The 22,611-nt window shown below is 36.7% G+C and overlaps 1 protein-coding gene across 3 annotated transcripts in view; it reads right to left on the minus strand.

Annotated features, from left to right (window-relative positions):
* Window positions 1-22,611, minus strand: part of APBB1IP (amyloid beta precursor protein binding family B member 1 interacting protein) — a 107,845-nt gene that overhangs the window by 57,327 nt on the left and 27,907 nt on the right. For all 3 annotated transcript variants that reach the window (XM_077896709.1, XM_077896708.1, XM_077896707.1), the window contains exons 2-4: window positions 9,848-9,919; window positions 5,498-5,585; window positions 2,460-2,752 (exon numbers count right to left, since the gene is read on the minus strand). In XM_077896709.1, coding sequence (XP_077752835.1) covers window positions 2,460-2,752; window positions 5,498-5,585; window positions 9,848-9,919 — 453 coding nt within the window. The remainder of the gene's footprint in view (window positions 1-2,459; window positions 2,753-5,497; window positions 5,586-9,847; window positions 9,920-22,611) is intronic.

Genomic DNA, 22,611 nt, shown 5'->3' on the forward strand with positions numbered 1-22,611 from the left:
TACCCAAGCCATGGCAAACATCTTAGTTGCTTTATGTTGACAAAAGGCTGGGTTCAGAGGCACCAAATTTCATGTTTGATTTTCAGAATTTAAATGACTGTAATAAAAATCTTCAGCCCAAAGATGTAGAAGGCATCTTTTGTATCTTAGAAGCGCTAATTTCTAAGATAAAACGATGACTCTAAACAAGCTTCACATATGGAGTCCACAAAAATCTCTGAGTGGGGTCTAACCTGAGGAATCTGTTGGTGGGTCTCAAGGGATTTAAATACTCTAAGAAATTATACACATTCTTCTGGATCAGCTAGTGTTTTCTGGAATTCTTCTTAGCTTTTTATTTGAGTCCTAAAGGGGTACTTCCTGAAAGTTAAGACTTAGACTCAAACTTATAATTCACCAAGAAAACACTGACAAACATATGAGTAGGCAGAAAAGAGAGTGAAATATTTTATAAGCCCAAAAGTCCTTTGATACTTGTAAGTAAATATTCCAAGAATAAGATTATTAAGGCCTTCATACCAATTTACAATGATGAGGAAATGAGCTGTTCTGGTTACATGCTTATTACCTGAAAGCAGACATATATCCTCTCACACTGGTAATTGTTAATTTTTTTTTTTTTTGAGCCACAAACCCCTTTAGGAATATGTCGAAAGCCACGAAGCCCATAAAGCTTTACATGTGTATTCAACTTTGCATATACTTTCAGGAAATCATGGCCTCCTTGAAATCTTCATGGACATTATGTTAAGAGCCTTTGCTCTTTAGAATGTCTGTTGTCAGAGACAAGAGAGAATGACTGTTGGGGAGGAAGTGGAGAAAAGAGAACCCCTGTGCACTGTTGGTAGGACTGTAAATTGGTGGAGTTGTTATGGAAAACAGTATGAATGTGCCTCAAAAAACTAAAAATAGAAACAGCCTATGATCTAAAAATTCCACTTCTGGGTAAATATCCAAAGAAAATGAAATCACTATTTTGAAGAGATTGGCATTCCTATGTTCACTGCAGCATTATTCATAATAGCCAAGACATGGAAACAGACTAAGTGTTGCTGATGGATGAATAGATAAAGAAAATGTGGTATATATATAATGGAATATTATTTTGCCATAAAAAAGAATGAAATCTTGCCGTGTGCAACAACATGGGTGGACCCAAAGGGTTTATGCTAAGTGAAATAAGTCAGGGAAAGACAGATGCCAAATGATTGCACTTGTATATGGAATCTAAAAAAGTTGAACTCATAGAAATAGAAAGAGTAGAATGGTGGTTGCCAGAATTTGGGAGTAGGTGAGGAAATGGGGGGATGTTGGTCAAAGGGTACAAACTTCTAGTTATAAGACAAGTAGGTTCTGGGAATCTAATGATGTACAGCATGGTTACTATAGTTAACAGTACTATATCGTGTACTTGAAAGTTGCTAAGAGAGTAGATTTTAAGTGTTCTCACCATATACATGTGCATGTGTGCATGCATATACACACAAAGGTAGTGTGAAGAGATAGAGGTGTGACTAATCATATTAGGGTAATCATATTGCAGTATATATCTGTACCAAATCATCACATGATAACACCCTAAACTTACATAGTGTTATATGTCAATTATAAAATAAAGCTGGGGAATAAAAGCCTCTGCTCTACATGGGTCACTAATTTTCAAATAATATTTCTACAATAAATACACACTAGAACAATGAGCATGATAGAGTATGACTTAACACTTGATTTATATTTAATATTCATTCATTTAAAAGGCATTGTAGGAACTTTTAGGGTTACTAGGGCCATATTTATGAATACTGATCATCACACAGTACAACAAATGAGGAAGCTACAGGAAATAGAGCTGGGTTCTTACTTTAAAATATTTTTCAAGTGGCTTACTGTAAGAAAAATCCTTAAAGTGCTCCTTTTACTTTTATAAGAGACACATTATAGGTTAATGTTCCAAATAATGGTGATATGAATTTCCCAGATGTGTATCTTCCCAGGGTTCAGAAATTCATTAATACTGAGCACTCATCACCTGCTTGCTCTAGAACACCCCTACTCCTGCCCCACTCAACTACTATACTACAAATGATTCATAGTATCTTTGCCCTACTGAACAGAGTTGACATATTCAACAAAATTCCATTTAATTCAATTCAGAATTACATAAAGAATGCTTTCAATACTTTATGCACTGGGCTAGCACCAGGGACACACACGTGTATATATTGGTCCCACAGTTCATGTCAAGTTAATAAAACATTACCCCAAAAGGTTGAGTATTATTAGGGAGCATTGCATACAAATATAAATTTTAGCCAAGGTATAATAACTCCTGAATATGGCCCCAGTATGTTCTTTATACACACCAATGTGTCTTTTTATGGAGGAATCTGGCTTTGCAATGAATGTACTCGGTATCCTTGTTTTTTTAAGATCCTGCCATCTTTGCCCTACACACTTACCTGAGATAGAGGTTCAGGAGGCGGTGGTGGCAGAGGAAGGTTTAACATGGGATCAGCTGGCGGAGGTGGTAAGTCATTCTCATATTGGCTAACACTAATTGCAGTGACATTTGCTCCATAACTAAGAGCAGCTGCTCCACTGAAATCTGGTACCTCTACGGATGCTGGATGATGCTGATTCTGAGAGGACTCTTTCTGTGCTTGGATTGTCCTCTGCTCAGCTTCGCTTATGTCTGCCACCAGATCTGCCATAAGAGCATCTAAATCTTGATCTTCCAGTGCATTTAAGGACTCTGATGGGGAAAATCATGTTAATGATCAAAACAATAATTTATACTTGGAAAAACTAAAATAAGGTCATTTTTAAGAGTGATATTTGGGTAGTGGTTGTCAGGGGCTAGGGAAGGGGTGGGGGAAATAGGGAGAGGTTGGAGAAAGGGTATAAACTTTCAGTGATAAAGATGAATAAGGTCTGAGGATCTAATTTATCTAACATGGTGATTATGGTTGATAACATTATTGTATAATTGAAATTTGCCCAGGGAGTAGAACTTAAACATTCTCAACAATACCAAAGAGGGTAAATATGTGAGGTGATGGATGTGTTAATTAACTCGACGGAGGAAATCCTTTCACCTGGGATATATATATCAAGTCATCACGCTGTACACTTTAAATGTCTTAATTTTATTTGTCAATTATATCTCAACAAAGTTGAATCCCTCACCCCCCAAAAAAAAATAAAAGGAGAAAAATGTGTACCCTTACAGTTTAGCTATAAAGTCAGATCCAAGCACATCATTAACTGCCTAAGTAGGAATTCTTGTATATTCTGGTGCAGGATCTGAGAGATTTAGAAAAGCAGGGGAGGGGAGATGCTGGAAATAGATGGAAAGGGAGTTTCTTCCAGAAGCACCACTGATAAATATACTTGGGAGAAAGTAGGTTTCAATCAACTGGAGTTTAATATGCTTTGAGACTTTTGGTAAGGATAGAGCTTCTGTAGGCATACCATCCAACTACAGAAACTCTTACATTCAGAGAAGAGGGAAATTAATGATAAAGCACTAAGGAGGCTGAAGCAAAATACAATTTTTAAAAGTTGGGGTTAAGTGGTAAAGACTTTGTAAGATGGTGAGCTAAGAGTTGACTTTAAAAAAAAAAGGGCAGATGTAGACTTTCGGTGGGGGCGGGGGAGGACAATTCTCATTGGAATTTCTTCCACGTGTGATAGGCCATTGGACATGTGATCCTGAAAGCTGACAGAGATGAGGCCTAAGGGAAGTGATGTCAGTGAATGGTGTCAGCAGAGTGCTCTGGTGATCAGGCATTCCCTGGATGGCAAAGGTAATGAACACGGCATGGGCAGGACGGAAGTGATCCACGAAGAAAAGGATTCACCTGCTATGTGTAGGATGTACTGGAACAAGGAAATGCAGCCTAATGAGCAAGAAGCATGAGGCTTTGTGAAAGATTTATTGCCAAACATCATCACAATAAACACCATGTAGCATATTGTACTCCTGCTAACAGTGCTAGTGCACAGCACTTGGACTAAGGTCTGGATCTCCTATCTGCGTAAGAAGGATTCATCATCTTCTAAGCCATTTTTGCAAATAACTTCTTCATAAAATTAAATTAATTTAAAAAATTTCAGAGAAAATATATGTAGAACAAATAAGGCACATTCACATGTGACTGCTGCCATCTAAGCAAATGATTTTAATCTTTTATTAAAATCTTAGGGACAAATTTCCCATAATAATTCTCATATTAACAACTTCCAAAGCAAATCATAATCCTAACTGTATCTTTATAAAATTGGGGAATAAGAATGAAGTGGATTCTATTCAGAACTCTGTCACTAATTCTCTGAATGACTTTGGGCAAAATATTTTTAACTCATTTTAGCAATGTGAAGACAGTAAGAAACTTATTCCTTTTCTGATTCCCAACACACTAATTTTTAGTACATATCAATACTTTTTAATAGTTTGGTCCTATACCCAAATTGTGCCACATGTATATATCTTATCTCAATGACATGAGTTTCTTGTTACTGCACTTCAACATTACTATGTTTATATATATATATATATATATATATATATATATATATATATATATTCAGTAATTTTTGGATACTAGTACTGAGTGCTTAGAAAGCATTAGTTGACTTGATTATAATTGCAGTATTAATTCTTAATTTTAACTGAATTGATTAAAGCATTTAGCCATTGTGAACAAGAGGCGGCAACTCGGCATTGTTTATATGTGCAAGTCTATGTTATTTATTAATATCATACATTTTACTCAAGTGCATTGCTTTTTGAAACATCATGAATGCTACTATCATTCAATTGTATGATGAAAATGACTGACATGAATAGTAAATTTATATGGCAAACAGAAAAGGTAGTGGGAAAAGTAGTCAGAAGAGATGTATTGTAACCAATTCAGGGGCAGGCATTGGCACCTAAGGGTTTATAAAAAAAATATTGAAAATAACAGAAACAAATCCAGTGACTGACAGAAAAAAAATCTGGAAGTTTTGGATTTCTGTAACTGGGCTTCTCTATTATTTTGTTTTTCATTTTTTTGGTGGGTACTGCCAGCCAGTCTTTGGAAAATCTTTTTTAAGAGTTGCAGTGAATTCTCATTAACTTTGAAGCAATTACTTCAAGATTCATTATAATTTGAATAGCATATGGGCTACTGTCTCCACACTAAATAAGAAGAGAGATTTTTGTTAATAAAATAATGTGATGATCTCGGAACCTGGATGTTTCCTTACATTTTTATTTTTAAATTGTAGTTCTGTACAGATTTTATTTATTTTTATTTTTTTTATAAATTTATTTTTTATTGGTGTTCAATTTACCAACATACAGAATAACACCCAGTGCTCATCCTGTCAAGTGCCCCCCTTAGTGCCCGTCACCCATTCACCCCCACCCCCCGCCCTCCTCCCTGTTCTGTACAGATTTTAGTCATCATTACATCTCAAGTTACTTAAGAATATACATTATTATACTTACCATTTAAGTCCTTAAAACCCACACTGTAGTTAAATTCAGCTCTGGGTGGTTTGGATTCAGGAGGAGGAAGAGTGTCCACTCCTAAACTCTGTGAAAATAGATCCCCGTTCCCCCAAAGTTATTCACCACATGAACATGCTGGACACTGTATGTTAATCATTTAGTAAAAATAATTTATTGTTTACATATTTTCTTTCTAAATATGATCTTTAAAAACTGTGTTCTTACATGAAAATGTTTTGTGTTTGTTTTTCCCTACAGAAAATTACAACTTAAAAATTATTCTACAAGGTACATCTTTGAAACAAGGCAGGTCAACTGAAAATGATGAGCATGAGACAGTCAATTTTTATAAATAACAGAAAAATAGCTCCTGTAATGGTGCATTTATGGCACATACACTGTATGCAATTCTATAAGAAATTAAGTAATGACATCAAAGAAAAGGAATGTTCACTTGGATGAATCTGCCATTAGGTAGTATGTTACTCTTATCTAATAAAATTCTTGTTAAAAAGAAATTAGGATGGAATAAGTTATTAATTTTGTAAATAATGGGTTTTAATTGAAAAAATGACTTCCTATATGATATAAAAGCTATATTATATATACAATCTAAATTTTTTTTTCTTTTAAAAAGTTTTGAAACTTTTAAAATTTTTCTTTTAAAGAGTTTATTTACAATGATTGTGGGTCTCTTTGGATGTCTGTGAAAAAATTAAGTTAGAACATCTAACCTACTTGAGGTTTAAATAAAGTTTAATTTTAAAAATCAATTAAAGACAAATATTACAAAAAATCGTAGGACAGATGGATTGCAACATGGCAAAAATCATAGAGGTAATATGTGACTAAAGATTGAGAAGAACACTGCTCTGTATGCACTAATCTCCTTTAACATCATATGCTTGAAAATTTATTTCATCAGAAGTTGCATAATGGTGATTTTCTAACTCTTCATTCCTTTTCAATGTTTAATTGGAATTCTACTATAAAGAAAAACTTCCGTGGGGCACCTGGTTGACTCAGTCTGTGGGGCATGTGACTCTTGATCTCAGGGTTGTTAGTTCAAGCCCCATGTTGGGTGTGAAGATTACTTAAAAATAAAATCTTAAAAAAATAAAGAACTTTCTCTCATTAATTATTTGTTTAGTCTCAAATACAGTTTGACTGGGACCATACAAAGACTAAGATAATGCTCAGTTCTTTCTCTTTATTTATCAATTTTTAGAGTATCAAGTTAATGCTCTGTCAATCTCTCACAGTGACTGATAGTTTTGTTTTTGTTATTTTTGTTTATTCTTGGTATCAAAATGAACTCATAGTTTACTTGTTTTTTGCCATTTTGGATATTTAAAATTTTTATATTTATACATTTCCTTCTTTCTTTCATGGCTTGTGGGTGTCATGTCTTGCTTAGGAAAGCTACCCACATCTTAAGATTGGATAAAGATTTTCCTCATTTTTTCTTCTCTATATGTATCATATATTTAGATCTTTGACTCACGGAACTCATTCTGGTATAAGGTCTGAGGTAGAAATTCAGCTTTTGATTTTCCAACACAATTTATTAAATAATTCTCCTTTTTCCTACTTAATTAAAATGCTATTTTTATCATGTTTTAAATTCTTGCATGTTTTGGGATCTAATTCTCTCTCATGAATCTGTCTTAATGTAGTATTACCTCTTCTTTTTCATATTTTCATGGATAATGTTTATAGCAGCAATGTCCACAACAGCCAAACTGTGGAAGGAGCCTCAATGTCCATCGAAAGATGAATGGATAAAGCAGCTGTGGTCTATATATACAATGGAATATTACTCAGCCATTAGAAACGACAAATACTGACCATTTGCTTCAACGTGGATGGAACTGGAGGGTATTATGCTGAGTGAAGTAAGTCAACTATAGAAGGACAAACATTATATGATCTCATTCATATGGGGAATATAAAAAATAGTGAAAGAGATTCAAGGGGAAAGGAGAGAAAATGAGGGGGAAATATCAGAGAGGGAGACTGAACATGAGAGACACCTAACTCTGGGAAACGAACAAGGGGTGGTGGAAAGGGAGGTGGGTGGGGCGATGGGGTGACTGGGTGATGGGCACTGGGGGGGCACTTGATGGGATGGGCACTGGGTGTTATGCTATATGTTGGCAAATTGAACTCCAATAAAAAATAAAAAATAAAAAATATATATTCATGGATATTTGTGTATTTAAATATTTCTCATATAAATAGTGGCAATGGCTTGGTTTCCTTTTTGCACAAAAAAATCCAGCTAATATATGTACTGGTTTTTAGCCTTTATGTCTCTCTATGCAGAAATGTATATTCATATACATAGTTTCTAAATGCATGACATACATATATGTATGTACATATATGTGTGCAGAAATATATACATACACATGCATATAACACACACAACACAAACACATATATAATGGAGAGAGAGACAGAGACAAAGAGACAGAAATAGGGAATGATAATGCAAATAGAGTTAACATGTTAATTGACGAGAAATCTGGGAGAAAAGTGAATGGGAGTGCTTTGTATTATTATTCTGACTTTTCTCTAAGCTGGAAATTATTTCAAGATAAAAAAGTTAAAATCACATTATTACATTTTTGTTTCTTTTAATTTTGCTTCTTTTGGGAAATTAGGAAGCCAACCACACTGTAGCTTCAAAGAACTGAATATGCACAAAATTCACAAATGAAGATCAAAATACAGCTTTTCTAATGACTCAGAGAATACTCAATAATCTCAAAGGGCACTTGATAGTGGTTGAATTGAAGCTTAGATTTTAAACTCAAGGACAAAGTGGGGCCTGCTCTTTACCATGAACTCTTGAGGCCTACCTGTTGGGAGAGGTGCATTAGCCAAGGAACCCCTGTGACTACATCCACTTAACCACAATAAAGAAAGAGCAAATAGCAAAAGGGCCTTGAGGGGAGGAAGGTCCAAGACACTATGCCCACCCCCTTCCTACTCCTGAGTTAGAGTAACAACACTGTTGCGATCCTATGAAAATCCCAGACTGTGACTAATCAGAATAGTCATGGGGCACCTGGGTGGCTCAGTGGGTTAAGCATCTAACTCTTGGTTTTGGCTCAGGTTTGATCTCAGGGTCATAGGATGGAGCCTGGAGATGGACTCAGCCCTAAGGGGTCCTTTTTTGGACCTTGCTTGGGTTCCTTTCTCTTCTTCTCCCACTGCCCCCCTACCCTTACTTTTTCTCTCTCATATAAGTAAATAAATCTGTAAAAAAATAAAAAAAGGAGCAGTCATTCTCCCACTTGGAGAAGTAAGTGAAGGGATGGAGACCACAGTTGTTCATTCAAATCCTTCCCTTTTATGGGTGGTGTAAGAACTTCCTCTCCTCTAGAAGAATGAAGTGACCATCCTAACACTCAGTGTTAATTAGCACCCCTTTTATCTAAGCCTACCATCTCATATTTTGTTTCTTCCTTCACAGAGGCTAAACATTCTTGAATTTTATATTAACTATAAAGCAGAAGCTAACTAAAATTGATTTATTTTTCCTGAAACAAGTACTTTAAAAAACATAGAGTATTCTTCAATTATTTTTTAGAAAGCTTTTAAGATCTTTGTCTTATTTAGGAATACCAGATTATTCTCATTTTAATATTTTATGCAGACAGTGATGAGCTGACTATGCTCTGAATCAAAGCATTTATGAGAACAATACAAGACACACTAATGCTCACTTGACTCTGTTACCTGGGTCCGGGTTCTCAGGTCAGCAGTCCCGGGGCCCCATCAGCCCAACAATGGGGTGATCTGAGTTAATCTAGTTCTGGGGCCAGTAGCTCTTTCCTAGACATGAAGCCTGTCTCAGTGGTCTTTGTGATCCTTGAGAGGACTAAGTTCTTACAGACTAATCAGAAGCCACAATAACTCCCATTATCCTTTAAAATGCAGCAGTTTCCTCAAAGATTGGGAAAGAACCTTTACTAACAATAATGTGATTTTCTTCGCTAGTCTTTGTATAAAAGTAACTGCAGGGGAAATTGTTCAGTGGTGGTGGTTGTGAGGGTTTGCTTGGGGAAAATTTCTCCATTGGCTAAATATCTGAACATGATAAGCATGGGAACTGCCAGAACAGAATGTATGTGTGACCAATGTATTCCATGAACTGAATTCAGAGGGTAGAATCAGAAAAACAGCTTTATTACCCGCCACTGTTATAGTTACCTCAGGAAGAAATGATATTGTTAATCTCCAGTTGTTGTTTTTTTAAAGATAGCTCTTTCATCCTATTAAAGCCAAATTCTGTAAATCTGTCTTTTATTAATTTGAAAGTTAAGAAGGAGTATTTACCTGGGTCAGAAGATCCATCTCTCCCAGCAAATTGCTGAACATTTGGTCTATGTCGTCGTTGGACTCACCCATCTAAAAAAGGAAAAAGAAACAACCCAGATATAAACAGTCTAATAAAAGCCTAGTCCCTGGAAAATTATCCTACCTCTTTACTTTCCTCAAGAACCTCATCCATCAAAAAGTCAAAAAGAGAAGGCTATGGAGAGAAACGTTCAGCCTAGAATTCCATGCGTGCCCTCTCTCCAATTTGCTTGGCCCAAGAGTGAACCAAACCTTAGGACCTGTCTCAGAGCCACAACTGGACTCTACTTTCCCAGACTAAACTAGTTTCTGTAGGGCCAAGTGGACATGGGGACTTCAGTTAAAACAAAAGAGGACTGTGAGATCATGGGACAAGCACGTTCCTAAGTAGCAGGCACATATGAAAGAATCAGGTGTATGTGCACGTGGGCACGGAGACAGGTACTTGAATCCTAGGTAGCCATTCAGTGACTGCTCAGGGACAGACCACACCAGGTAAGCAGGTGAGCACTCAGGGATGTAAGTGACAAGGCAGACACTGCAGGTGTCTGTGTGTAAAAGTCTGAGTCAGAGATGATGCAAGCACAGCATCAGTGAGCAAAGATGGAATAATAAAGAAGGAAGATTCCATTCTGTGAAGGTTTTTGGGCTTGATGTTGATCGGTCAGAGAAGGAGAGACTGCTGCAAGTAGGTCCTGCCTCTCGTTGGGGAGGGAAGCCACTCACATGTGATTTTATTCCCTCCCAGTTGCTTACAAAGCATCTGAGTCATACCCTCCCTTCTTTAAATTATCTACAAAATGGAGAAAAGAAAGTATTTAAGTCAACAAAGTACTCATGGTTTCACACGCTGTCCCCTCAAACACTTCATCTGGTATTCAAAATCTCGTTATGGATGATTCATTTGTCACTTTGATAAGAGGAAACTAGCAAGATAAACAATAAAATTCCAGAAATACCTATGGGAGTTTATTTTTATTAGAATATTATGCAGTACAACGTGACAAAAAAAGAAATCCTTCAGATGAATTATTATTAACAGAGAAAGTTAAGTGTTAGTGTATCCTGGTGAACATTTCATTAAATACATAACTGTCAAATCCCTATCTTGTACACCTGAAACTAATATGATATATTAATTGTATTTCACTTTTAAAAAATAGTTAGTGTTAACACATTTTTAATTTTTCATAGGAGAAAAATAATCCATCCAGAGTGGAAAGAATAAATTTTTTGCTGACCTCAAAAGTGCCAGCCTATGTCCCAAAGAACTCACAGAAACCAAAGAAGATGTTAATAATAAGAATCTTGCCCTTAAACCTTCCTCTTAAATCATTAAATTTAGAAAACCACTAACATGATGAAGAATAACGTCTTGAAAAGCAATGACACTGATAAGTCAGAAAAACCTATTGAGCGCAAAGATCTTAGTTTCTCGGCTTGCACACACCACTCATACACAGTGGGCTAAGGACATGCCAGAGTGAATCACGCACCTAAGGAAGATGGAAATAACTCAAAAACAGCAGCATTCTCATGACCTCTGCTGAAACTCTTCCTGTGTTCATCTGGTAAAATCTTGCCCCCTGCCCTTTCATTCCTTTTTCTAACCATTCCGTTGGTATTGAATTATTAAAAGGAGTCAACATCAGAATTGTGCTGTAAATCTACAGGCATAAGTAATCTGCTACTGAATGAATTGCAGTTTAAAAGAGTTGTAACCTTGGCGAAAATAGTAAGACATTTGAATTGAGGGCCTTTATTAACATAAATGTAGATTAACCTATAAATTTTACATATTTATCCCCCCCTCCAAAAAAAAACCCCTTATTTTTGGAATGGACAGAACAAGAGTTACAGGGATATATATAGTGCATACAAATACACATAGACACACACCCAAGCATGAAAAAATAGGGTTGTGTCTGTTTGTATGTGTGGTATCCAAATGTCAAAATCAAAATGAAAAAGAGAGCCAAAGAGAGAAAGAGAACACCCAGCCCTGAGTGCTATTCAGGTTAGCAGTTCAAAAGAGCAAGGGTGGAGCTGCCTTAGTCAAGCAATGCATTGCAAAACAAGCAATGTGCAAATCACGATTGGGTGGGATTAACAGTTTTTTGCGAATATGTAATTTCTAAGCAACCTTTGGGTCTTGGAAAGACCAACAAAGAAATCAATAGATTTCTTTCTGTCTAATTCAATTTGAAGTCAGTTAATGTTTCAGATAGTGCATTAATTAATTATTATTTAATAAATAGAAACAAGTTGTGTCTTCCATCTTAATTATTCCTTTATTCACATCATATATCTAACAAATTTTAACCCTATAAACATAGATTTATACCATAATTTTGAGTGAAAATGTAACAGTTTAATTATATAGTAATTTATCAGGTTATCTGTATCACTTTAATATATAACATTATGTATTTTGCTATTTACATAGAATTATCTGCTTCTGGCTTGCACTGGGTTTCAAATAGAGAATAATTATATGTATGTGTGTGTGTGTGCATTTGATGATGATGCATTTTTATTTTTCATGTGTTTGAATTTGCTAATCTGTAAAAAAAAATGAACACACATATGAACATGTTCAAGTACCCCTCTCATAACATATATGTTATACTTTTTTGCTATGAACTGAATTTTGGGCATAAAAGTATTAAAGGGGTTATTTGATGTATTTAAAACTAAAATATTTATTCATTAAACACACAATTTTGTATGTTAAACACAATAGATAATAATACATTTATAAGCACTTTTCATAAAACAAAAAACAATTAAAAAGACTACTTTTCATATAGGTTTTTTAAAAAGTACTAACAACTTCTGCATAAAATCTAAGATTTTTATGATATACTAGTGGCAGTCAACATCCATACCATGAAGAACCTTGTGTTATATACATTTTAATTTTACTATTTTTTATTTTTTAAAGATTTTATTTATTTATTCACAAGAGACACAGAGGGAGAGAAAGAGGCAGAGACACAGGCAGAGGGAGAAGCAGGCTCCATACAGGCAGCCTGACGTGGGACTCGATCCTGGGTCTCCAGGATCATGCCCCCGCTGAAGGCGGCGCTAAACCGCTGAGCCACCCCGGCTGCCCAATATACATTTTTTTTAAATATTTTTTTTTCCAATATATATTTTTATAAGGAGCTTTTGTCAAATACCTGCTTTCTTGTAGTACCAGGTTTGTGGATGGTCTAATTTGAATGTTTGCAAAGCTCATCTTTTTGGCTGTGTTCTTAGATATGCACAATATTTACATGAATTGAGGTACTGGTACCAATTACAGAATGAAAGAATATCTTTTAGTAAAATTAAAATAATAAAATAACAAGAAATGTATAAAAAAATGACTTCCTGATCATTAAAATGAGTCAGTCAATTAAGTTCAGGCAAGTTAGAACTGGTTTTCAAAATTTCACCAGAAAAGATGTTACCCCTCTCTTTGTTACTTCTGTGCATGGCTGTGGGTTGAAAGAGAGAAGAATCTCCCCATTCCAGCACCTGCCTGATAACAATACAAATAACTATTAACACACTGTTAGATGTTCTCACTCTGTGCCATGCATTATTCTCATGCTTTACATATACTGACTGAGTCCATCCTTATAACCACCTTCAATGGACATTTTTATTTTCCCCATTTCACAGATGAGGAAACTAAGGCACCTAGAGGTTAAGTAACTTGCCCAAGGCTATGCAATTTAAGTAAATCAACAAATATTTATTGATCCCAGACACTGTTAACAAATCTCTTTCAGGTATTTCATTTCATCAATGTGTCAAGGGTTAAATACCTAGGCTCTATTTACACACTGTATTGTATGTCTTATTTTGAAGGCAGTTAAAAATGTTTGCATCTTTGCACTGAGACTGTAACTTTTTAACTTTTCATTCTATCATGTATTTCTTAGTGAAGGTAATCAAAGCTTTGAGTCTACAGCTAGATTGTCAGAGTCTAAATATAAATAGAAATAATAAGAAAACAGGTTGAAAAATTTGAGGCTCTATCCATATGAATTTGCTTTGGTATTTTTATTATTTTTAAATTAAAAAAAATAGCAGGTCATGTTCATTTCTTTTTCAAGTAAAAAACGTCAGCCCACACATTACAACCACAAATACCAAAGAAGAGAAAATTAAAAAAAAAAAAATCTGTTCATTATAGGAATCACACTTAGTATGAGATAGGAAATGTAGAATCCAGAAGATCACAAATGATGGTGGAAACTATGATGTAGATAGTGTACAATATGATTGGAAAATAACTGACAATATTAAATTTTACTTGATTCCTTCAAGATATATATATATATATATATATATATATATATATATATATTTTTTTTTTTTTTTTTTTTTTTGCAAAATGCAATGAAAGCACTTATCAAGAGGAAGTGGTTCACAGAACAACACAGCATATGGTTAAAGCTTCTTGCAATGTTTGGGGGTGGGGGTAAGTTAAAGCGTCTGTGTAACATAAAACAGGAAATATAAGCATCTGTAAACTTACATATAAATCAAATAATACTCAACAAAGAAGTAAGATGAAGAAATCTCTTGGGCCAACTTAACAGGCTTTATATAGTACATCTGAGGTAAGTGAAAATTTTAAGAAATAAGCTAGCAAACAGTTGTCATATTAGTAGGATAATCACTATGATCACACAAACAATACAGACAAAACACAACAACCACTCACAAAGGAAATTCGTGTGGACACTGGGATATGCATGGTCATGCAAAAGGAACCATCAAGACAGTAGGGTTCTTCAGTAATCAATATTGTGATGGCAAGAGTTAGATGGAAAAAACATTTGTACATGAAAAAGAAATTGTGAAATGACATGGTTTATTTCAATAACTTAAAAACCACTATGGCAGTGCTTTCAAAGGCCTTAGAATTTGTCACGGGGTAGAATCAAGACACACAGAACAGGAGATGGGCTACTATATTTTTTAAGGTATGATTTGTAAATGTATTTACTTCCAAACTACTTTGCTTTTTAATGAATGCAGGGTGGAGTAGGGCAGAGTGCATCATTATGCTAGGTCAAGTCCCAGGGTAGGTGAAAAGTGATGGCTGAAAGACCCAGAAATGTTCAACAGGACAAAGAAGCACACAAGCATGTGACACAGGGAAACAAACTCACATGAACTCAATATTCTCACTTCCATCTGTCCAGATGGCTTTCTGTACCTTGGGGAGACAAGCTGTAGACTATTTTCCTTTGGATATGCATAGGTTGAGGAGAGAATTTTTAAATCTTGAGATTTCCTCAAGTTGCCTTTTAAATTTAATTTTGAGCATCCATATCAGGAATTGGGGGGTTGCTTTTGTGTTTGGGATCCACTGTGACATTGAACTAAAATGACAACATGGGATCCCTGGGTGGCGCAGCGGTTTAGCGCCTGCCTTTGGCCCAGGGCGCGATCCTGGAGACCCGGGATCGAATCCCATGTCAGGCTCCCGGTGCATGGAGCCTGCTTCTCCCTCTGCCTCTCTCTCTCTCTCTCTCTCTCTCTCTCTGTGACTATCATAAATAAATAAAAAATTAAAAAAAAAAAATAAAATGACAACATAATTTAGGGTTTTTTTTAAGAGACAAAAACAGAAAATATATTGTTCACTCATTTGTAAAAAGAAACTATGGACATTAATTATTCAGAAAACTCTTATGAATATCTGTCTATATTCACCATCTCCTACCTACCCATCTCTATTTTTTCCTCATCCTATCCTGACATGGCTGAATGTTTGTGTCCTCCCAAAATTTATATGTTGAAATATAATCCCCAGAGATAATACTTGGAGGTGAGGATTTGGGGAGGTAATTAGGTCATGAAAGTGGGATTAGCGACCCTTATAAGAAAAGACACAAGAGAGCTGATTCCTCTCTCTATTCTCTGCCATGTGAGGATACAAGATGGCCATGAGCAAACCAGAAAGAGGGCTCTCCCCAAACTCCAGATCTGCTCATGCCTTTATCCTGGACTTCCCAGTTTCTAGAACTGTGAGAAACAAATGGTTGTTGTATCAGCCATCCAGTTGATACTTTTGTTATAGCAGCCCAAACAGACCAAGACATACCCCAATTGGACTCTAGTTCCCCCATGTTACCAAACTGTCAATACTGCCAATGACTTGGATGTTGCCAAATCCAATGATTAATTCTTAGCATCTCAAACAACATTTATCACCACTCATTGATCACTCTTTATTGGAAATACTTTTTTTAACTTGGCCTCCATCAAAATTTTCCTTTCTGCTTTGCTTCCTGACAGAGGCCAACTGACTTGAAGCTAATAAAGCTTCAGCTTCTAGGCTCCTCATTTCTAAGTCCTCTCTGAGACTGCATGTCTCTTCTAGCACCTGAGCAGCAGTGAGGAACACAGTTCTTATGTTGGGAGATGATCCTGGTGGTGGTTCCAGGGCTTGGAGTGGGACCAGTGGGCTGCTAGCACTACCTCCACTTCACCTGGACTCTAGCAAGAGCTGGATCCCCAGTAGATCTCATGGACTGTGTAATCTACCTTCTATTCCAAGGAGAAGATCTGAAGGAGACATTGTTCTGCTCTGCTCCTTGCATGGGCTCACCTTGACTGCAGAGACTTCATGGTCACCTTACATTGTCTCCAGAACCAGCCTAGCTGTTGGGATGTAGCAAAAACTGATATCTATATGGTCCTGGCTGAGTGGGACCAGCTACTTCCGGGGCCACTGGTAGCCATGGACTGCCATGCCACAACTGGTGAGAAAAAATACCTCAGTTTTCTGAGGTCTTTCTCCTGGCAAGACACACTGCCAGAGTAAAGAAACCACAGAGGAAGTTACAGATGAGGCCTTACCACGGAGAGCTGAGAGACTGAAATAAACTTTTTTTAAACTATCAATAATAAAATTAATTTTGAGCAACCATGCTGGAGGAAAGACTAAGTTATCTATTACCTCTGTAGAAAACTGTATTTCAAAAAAAAAGAAAAGAAAAGAAAAGAAAACTGTATTTCAAATTCGTCCTCATAAAGAGAAGTGATAGAAGAATATGCAACCAAAATGTAGAGGAAAAATACATCAGGCAAGTAATTAGTAATAATAAAAGTGTTACATTCTGTATTTTGTGATGTTTGTGGCATGTGTTTTTAAAAAGTTGGTAATTTGTTGAGATTTCCTTTCTCTAAATAAATATTTTCTTCTGTTCTTAATTTTTAAATTCATAATCTTTGTATTCTGTTTTTAAAGAGAGTCTCCCTGGGATACCTGGGTGGCCCAGTGGTTGAGCATCTGCCTTCGGCTCAGGTCATGATCCTGGGGTCCTGGAATCAAGTCCCATGTCAGGTTCCCCGCAGGGAGCCTGCCTCTCCCTCTGCCTATTCTCTGCCTCTCTCTGTGTCTCTCATGAATAAATAAAATCTTAAAAAAATAAAAAGAAAGTCTCCCCTAAATTGTATATAATACTTAGATCCCCAGAGATCCTGGAACCATCCCTGCCTACCTTACTGGCTTCTCATTAGAGCCTGCTCCACTGGTTCCTGCTCTTTTCCCTGATCTAGTTTTCCTCCTGCCTCTATCTATACCCATTCCCTAGGAGACATCATGCTGCCTTAGGCTTTAAATACCACATACATGCTGCCAATTCTCAAAGTGTATCTCCAACCCAAATTTCTCTCTTATTTCACACATTCAACCAGTACTTAGCACTGCCCCCCGCCCCCACTTCTCTGATTTTATCTCCTTTAACTCTCCGCTCACGTAGTTCCTTGAACACTGTGAGCAAGCATTTGCACATGCTTTTCTCTGTCTGGAACACCTGTTCCCCACTTACTTAAGAGGCTTGCTCTCTACTGCCATTAGGTCTTTGCTTGAATGTTCCCTCATTGCTGAGGCCTTCCCTGACTTATTTCAAATTCAAGTCTTTCCCACAGCATCCATTTTCCCTGCTTATATTCTCTCTCCACTTACCAACTAGAACTTAAGCTACATGAGGCCACAGATTCAATTGTTTTTGCTTACTGCTAGATTCCAGTAAGTAGGGCAATGTAGATATATGACAGTGAATATCTGTTCAGTGAGTGGATGAATAATAATAAGTTTTAAAAAATTAAAATGTAATATATTCCTTTAGGCTTCATGAGGGTAGAGTTCACCTTTACATTTCTAGTGCTTGCCTTCGTCATGGAAGACCTTCAAAAATATTTGCTAAATAAATGAATGAAGAGAAATGAAGCTAGGGAAAGACAGATTAAAAAAAGGAAAATGATTCTACAACCTCTCTAGTGAATAGTAAGAATAAATGGTGGATGTTGACACCAATGGATGAAAGATGGCTGAGAAACGATATTGACTCAGAATAACTCTCTACTCTGTTAAGTTAAGCTCCAGGGTAGGTGAGATGCCTGAGTAAGATCCCCAAATGCTCAACTCAGAAGCAAGATAGTAAGGAACACAGATGTTAGTTAACTATTTCAAAGGCTATACTTTTAAATGTAGAAATCTGGGGGGGGGAGGTCCAACTTTAACCAAATGATCAAATTTAGGATCATCATTGATGGGACAACCTGACACCACTGTCCCTCATGTGATGCATTGAGGACATATGTCACCATTATAATGCTGCAGCCAAAATGTTTAGCCTGAGTCTAGTCAAGAGGAATCAACCAGACAAATCCAAATTGAGGCATGTTCTGCAAAACAACAAAGTAACTGTTTTGGACTCTTCAAATAAAAAAAAAGATATTATAGGCATAATTTGGAAAATTTGAATATGGACTATCTACCAGACAATGCATTAAATCAATTTAATTTCCTGAGTGTGATAGCATGATTATGTAAGAGGTTTTTGTTCTTAAAAGATAGTGAAAAAAGAGGACATAGAAAAAAATGTAAATAATTAGTGAATATGAAATGAAGGGAAAATGAAAGTCCATTGCACTACTTTTGCTTTTGTTGTTGAAGTTTTGAAGCTTTTCAAAATGAAAAGCTGGGGGAAAAAAGAATCAATCTTTTGAGCCAGACAGACCTGAGTTTAAAAAAGCAAGGTAAAACAAAATAAACCAAAAAAAGAAAGAGGAACGGGCAGAATAAGAAGTAGAGGCAGGCAAAGACAATGTCAGAGAAAAAACATCTATCCTGGGCAGCCCAGGGGCGGGGGGTGGGGGTGGTGGGGGTGGTGGTGGTGGTGGGCAGCGGTTTAGTGCCGCCTTAGCCCAGAGCATGATCCTGGAGACCTGGGATCGAGTCCCACGTCGGGCTCCCTGCATGGGGCCTGCTTCTCCCTCTGCCTGTGTCTCTGCCTCTCTCTCTCTCTGTCATGAATAAATAAATAAAATCTTTGAAAAAAAAAAAAACATCTATCTTGTGACCTACTGATATGTTCTATCATCTGACTCTCACAAAAACCATGTGGGGATGAATATTTCTCCCATTTTCACAGATGAGGAGCATGTGCTCCAGAGTTTGAGTGATGGCCCCACGATCACACAGAAGCACAGGTGGAAAATACACTCGGAGCCACACGAGGCATCTGCCTAGAGATGACACCCAAACGCACACAGAGAAATAGAAGTCTGTAATGAGGATTACTTTGTGAGTCAGTTACCTTACAGGTTAAACACAATACTTACTAGGTTATATAGGATCTGTAAAGTTTTGTATTTTATATCCTAAGAATGTGTAACAATCACCCACTATTATTTTTTACCTTTGACTTACAAATAAAGCATTCTAGAATCCTAATAATTTTCATATTATTGTTAGGATGAGCTATTTATACAATTAATTGCCAAAGCTCTCAGATTGCCATTTTCAAAGTGAAAAGAAATTGAAATGGCAGATTCTGCATCATGAAGGACTGCCTTTTAGATACCAAATGCCTATCAAAAGCTTCTATTAGAATTCAAGAGAGGTTATTTAACTTCCAAGAGTACTTAAGAGAATAAAGAAAAATATATCTTTGTATTTAAACAAGTAAGAAGTATAGAAAAATTCACAACTTTCTTTGATAAGCCTAAAAATTATACTGTGAACTCTAGAGGTTTTAAGGAACAAGACTTTATGGCCTTGGGCAACGAATGGCTGGGTGTCCTGGCATGCTCTGCATGTCTTAATGAATGTCTTTAGATTCTCAATTTGTGAAAACTCTGTTTTATTTGTAAATACTAACAAGAAATGGTATGTAATTCTAGGAATCACTTTGTGCTCTTAGGTCTTAAAATCTTTCTATTTAATGCAGCATTCTCCCACCTCCAAAAAAGAAAATACTAATGAATTATTCAATGAAATATAGTAACATACAATGTTCTCAAGATGAGAACTGAAAAATGACCTTTGACTTAACTGCACAAAAGTCACTGATTATCTCTGGAGCATTGAGGGTGGGAGTCAACACAGGGCTTTCAGAAGTGAGTGGGAAACCAAGATAACAACACAACAACTTTTCCGGGGCCACAGCAATTTTACGTGCTTTCTTTGTTACTCAGAATTCTTCCAAAGTCACTTTCATGGCTCCAAGCATCTTTCGTGTGGATGTGCTGCACCATCATCTAATCAAGTCTCTATTGTTGGAAATTTATGGTTTGCTCTTCTTTTCAAGATATGATGCCAAGAGCCAGATGTTTGCATTTGCAAAAAAATTATATGCAGCATGGCTTAAGGATAACACTGGAAATATCAGCCAATTCTTGACTTTCTGTGGGGTGAAGAGTTTTCCGTTTCTGTACGTTGGTCAATATTCTATGCCTGTTCCTAGAAACCCCCAAAGATTGGGGCTCTTGGTCAAGATGAGGGTCAAGTATTGTAAACTGCATTAATGAGCTCAAGCACTGTGTGTCCCACTGTGCTGTTTATTTCTCTTTGTTTGGAACTATTTGCAGCCATTTCTGTGACTGCTGGTATGTGCAAAACTTATTATGGTGATACATGCCATGGAAAAAAATTTACATCAGAAAAATCTAAGGTACATCTGAGATTTTTCAGTGACAGCCCAGTTTTCATTCTTTTCCTGGGTCTCTTAGTAAAATATCTTTCTTCTTCTTCAAAGATGCTACTGACACACTTTCACTCTATTTTAAAGAAAGGAACTGAATCTTTACTCCTCCACATTTAAGGTGATTCATCCCTTAAATAAAACAAAACCCATCTAATATTGTTCTCCTAAACCATCTTCTATAGGCAGCTAGGGTGCAGTGTTTGTGGGCTTCTGTTTTGTGTGCATTTATCTCCCCCACTATGATATGTGGGCCCACCTAGGTGGGCCTCAGTCTGGGGGGTCCACAGAACAGCAGGGAGCAGACAAGATCTTTTCCCCAGGAATAAGACTAGAGTCTTGAACCACTTACTGCTGTGTAACCTTGGCAAGTTACTTAACATCTCAATGTGTTAGTTTTATCTTTGAAAAAGGTGTGAAAAAAACTACCTCCCAGGGTCAAAGTGAGAATTCTATAAATTAATACATCTAAAGTGCATAGAATAGGCCTGGCTTGGATGGAATTGCTCAGGAAGTGGACATCCTCATGCTATTGAGTAATCAGAATCTCCCAGAAGCCTGGAAGGCCGATGTGCAAGGGCACAGGCTGCGGTCAGACACTCTGATCATGATTTTGGAGAGGAGGATGATGGGGACAACAGCATGGCATATTGTTAGGGTCAACTGTCTCCAGACCAGGGTCCTCCCTCTTGTCCCATCCTTTCCCATCAGAGAAAACCACTTGGCCTAGGGATGTTCTTGGTTGTAGCTGGTGGGGAGGAGAGGTCATGAATTGAAAGAGGGAGAGAGTTGAAAAAATGAAAAGACTGTGTCTTTTGAGACCTTAGTGGGAACTCAGAACACAGGTCTCTGTTTTGTGGAGTATGCTGGAACTGCCCAGAGTAAGAGCTAAGGCCACACTAATTGCACAGAGGTCAAAAGAAGGGGGAAAGCCATCATAGGAAGAATATGTAGCCTGCAAAGACAGCCCTGCAGAAATGACTGTATTCCCAGGCACAGGATAGTCATGTCCAAGAGCTCACAGGAGCCATGCCCAGGACTCCAGCAATTAGCCAGGAAAAGCCGATGAGTGTGGATGTAGAGACATCTTCCATTGAGATGTGGAATCTATGTCTCCTTCTCCTCAATCTGAGCAGGCTTATGACTGCTTTGATAAATGCAGGATAAAAGCCACCTCCCTGGGCCTCTCAGGACCCCCTCTAGACATTCTTTCTAGAAGTCCAACTGCCACACTGTGAGAAGCGTGGGCCACCTGGAGGGGCCTACTGAAGGACTCTAATCACCAATCCCAGGCTAAGCAGGTGAGTGAAAAACCCTCCAGATGAGCACAGTGTCCCGATGTTTGAGTCACCCCCAGATGTTCAGGGCTTCCCAGCTGAGGTCACAGATCTCATAGAGCTGAGAAGCTAGCCCTGCTGTGACTTGTCTGAATTTCTGACCCACAGAGTCCATAACCATAATAAAACTGTATATTTTATAGCACAAAGTTTGCAGTGGTTTGTTATGCAGCAGTATGTTATGCAGTATGTCATTTATTATGATAAATAAAATTTATTATAAATATATATTTATAAATTATATCTATATATTTATATATCTATATAAATGTTTATAAATTATATACATTTTATATATAAAGTTATATACATTTATATCTAAGTGTATATAAATATATATGTATTTTGTAATATATACTTTATTTACTTATTTATATATACTTATATATATAACATATATAATATA

The sequence above is a fragment of the Canis aureus genome, chromosome 5 (assembly GCF_053574225.1).
Source record: "Canis aureus isolate CA01 chromosome 5, VMU_Caureus_v.1.0, whole genome shotgun sequence".
Classification (NCBI taxonomy): Eukaryota; Metazoa; Chordata; class Mammalia; order Carnivora; family Canidae; genus Canis; species Canis aureus.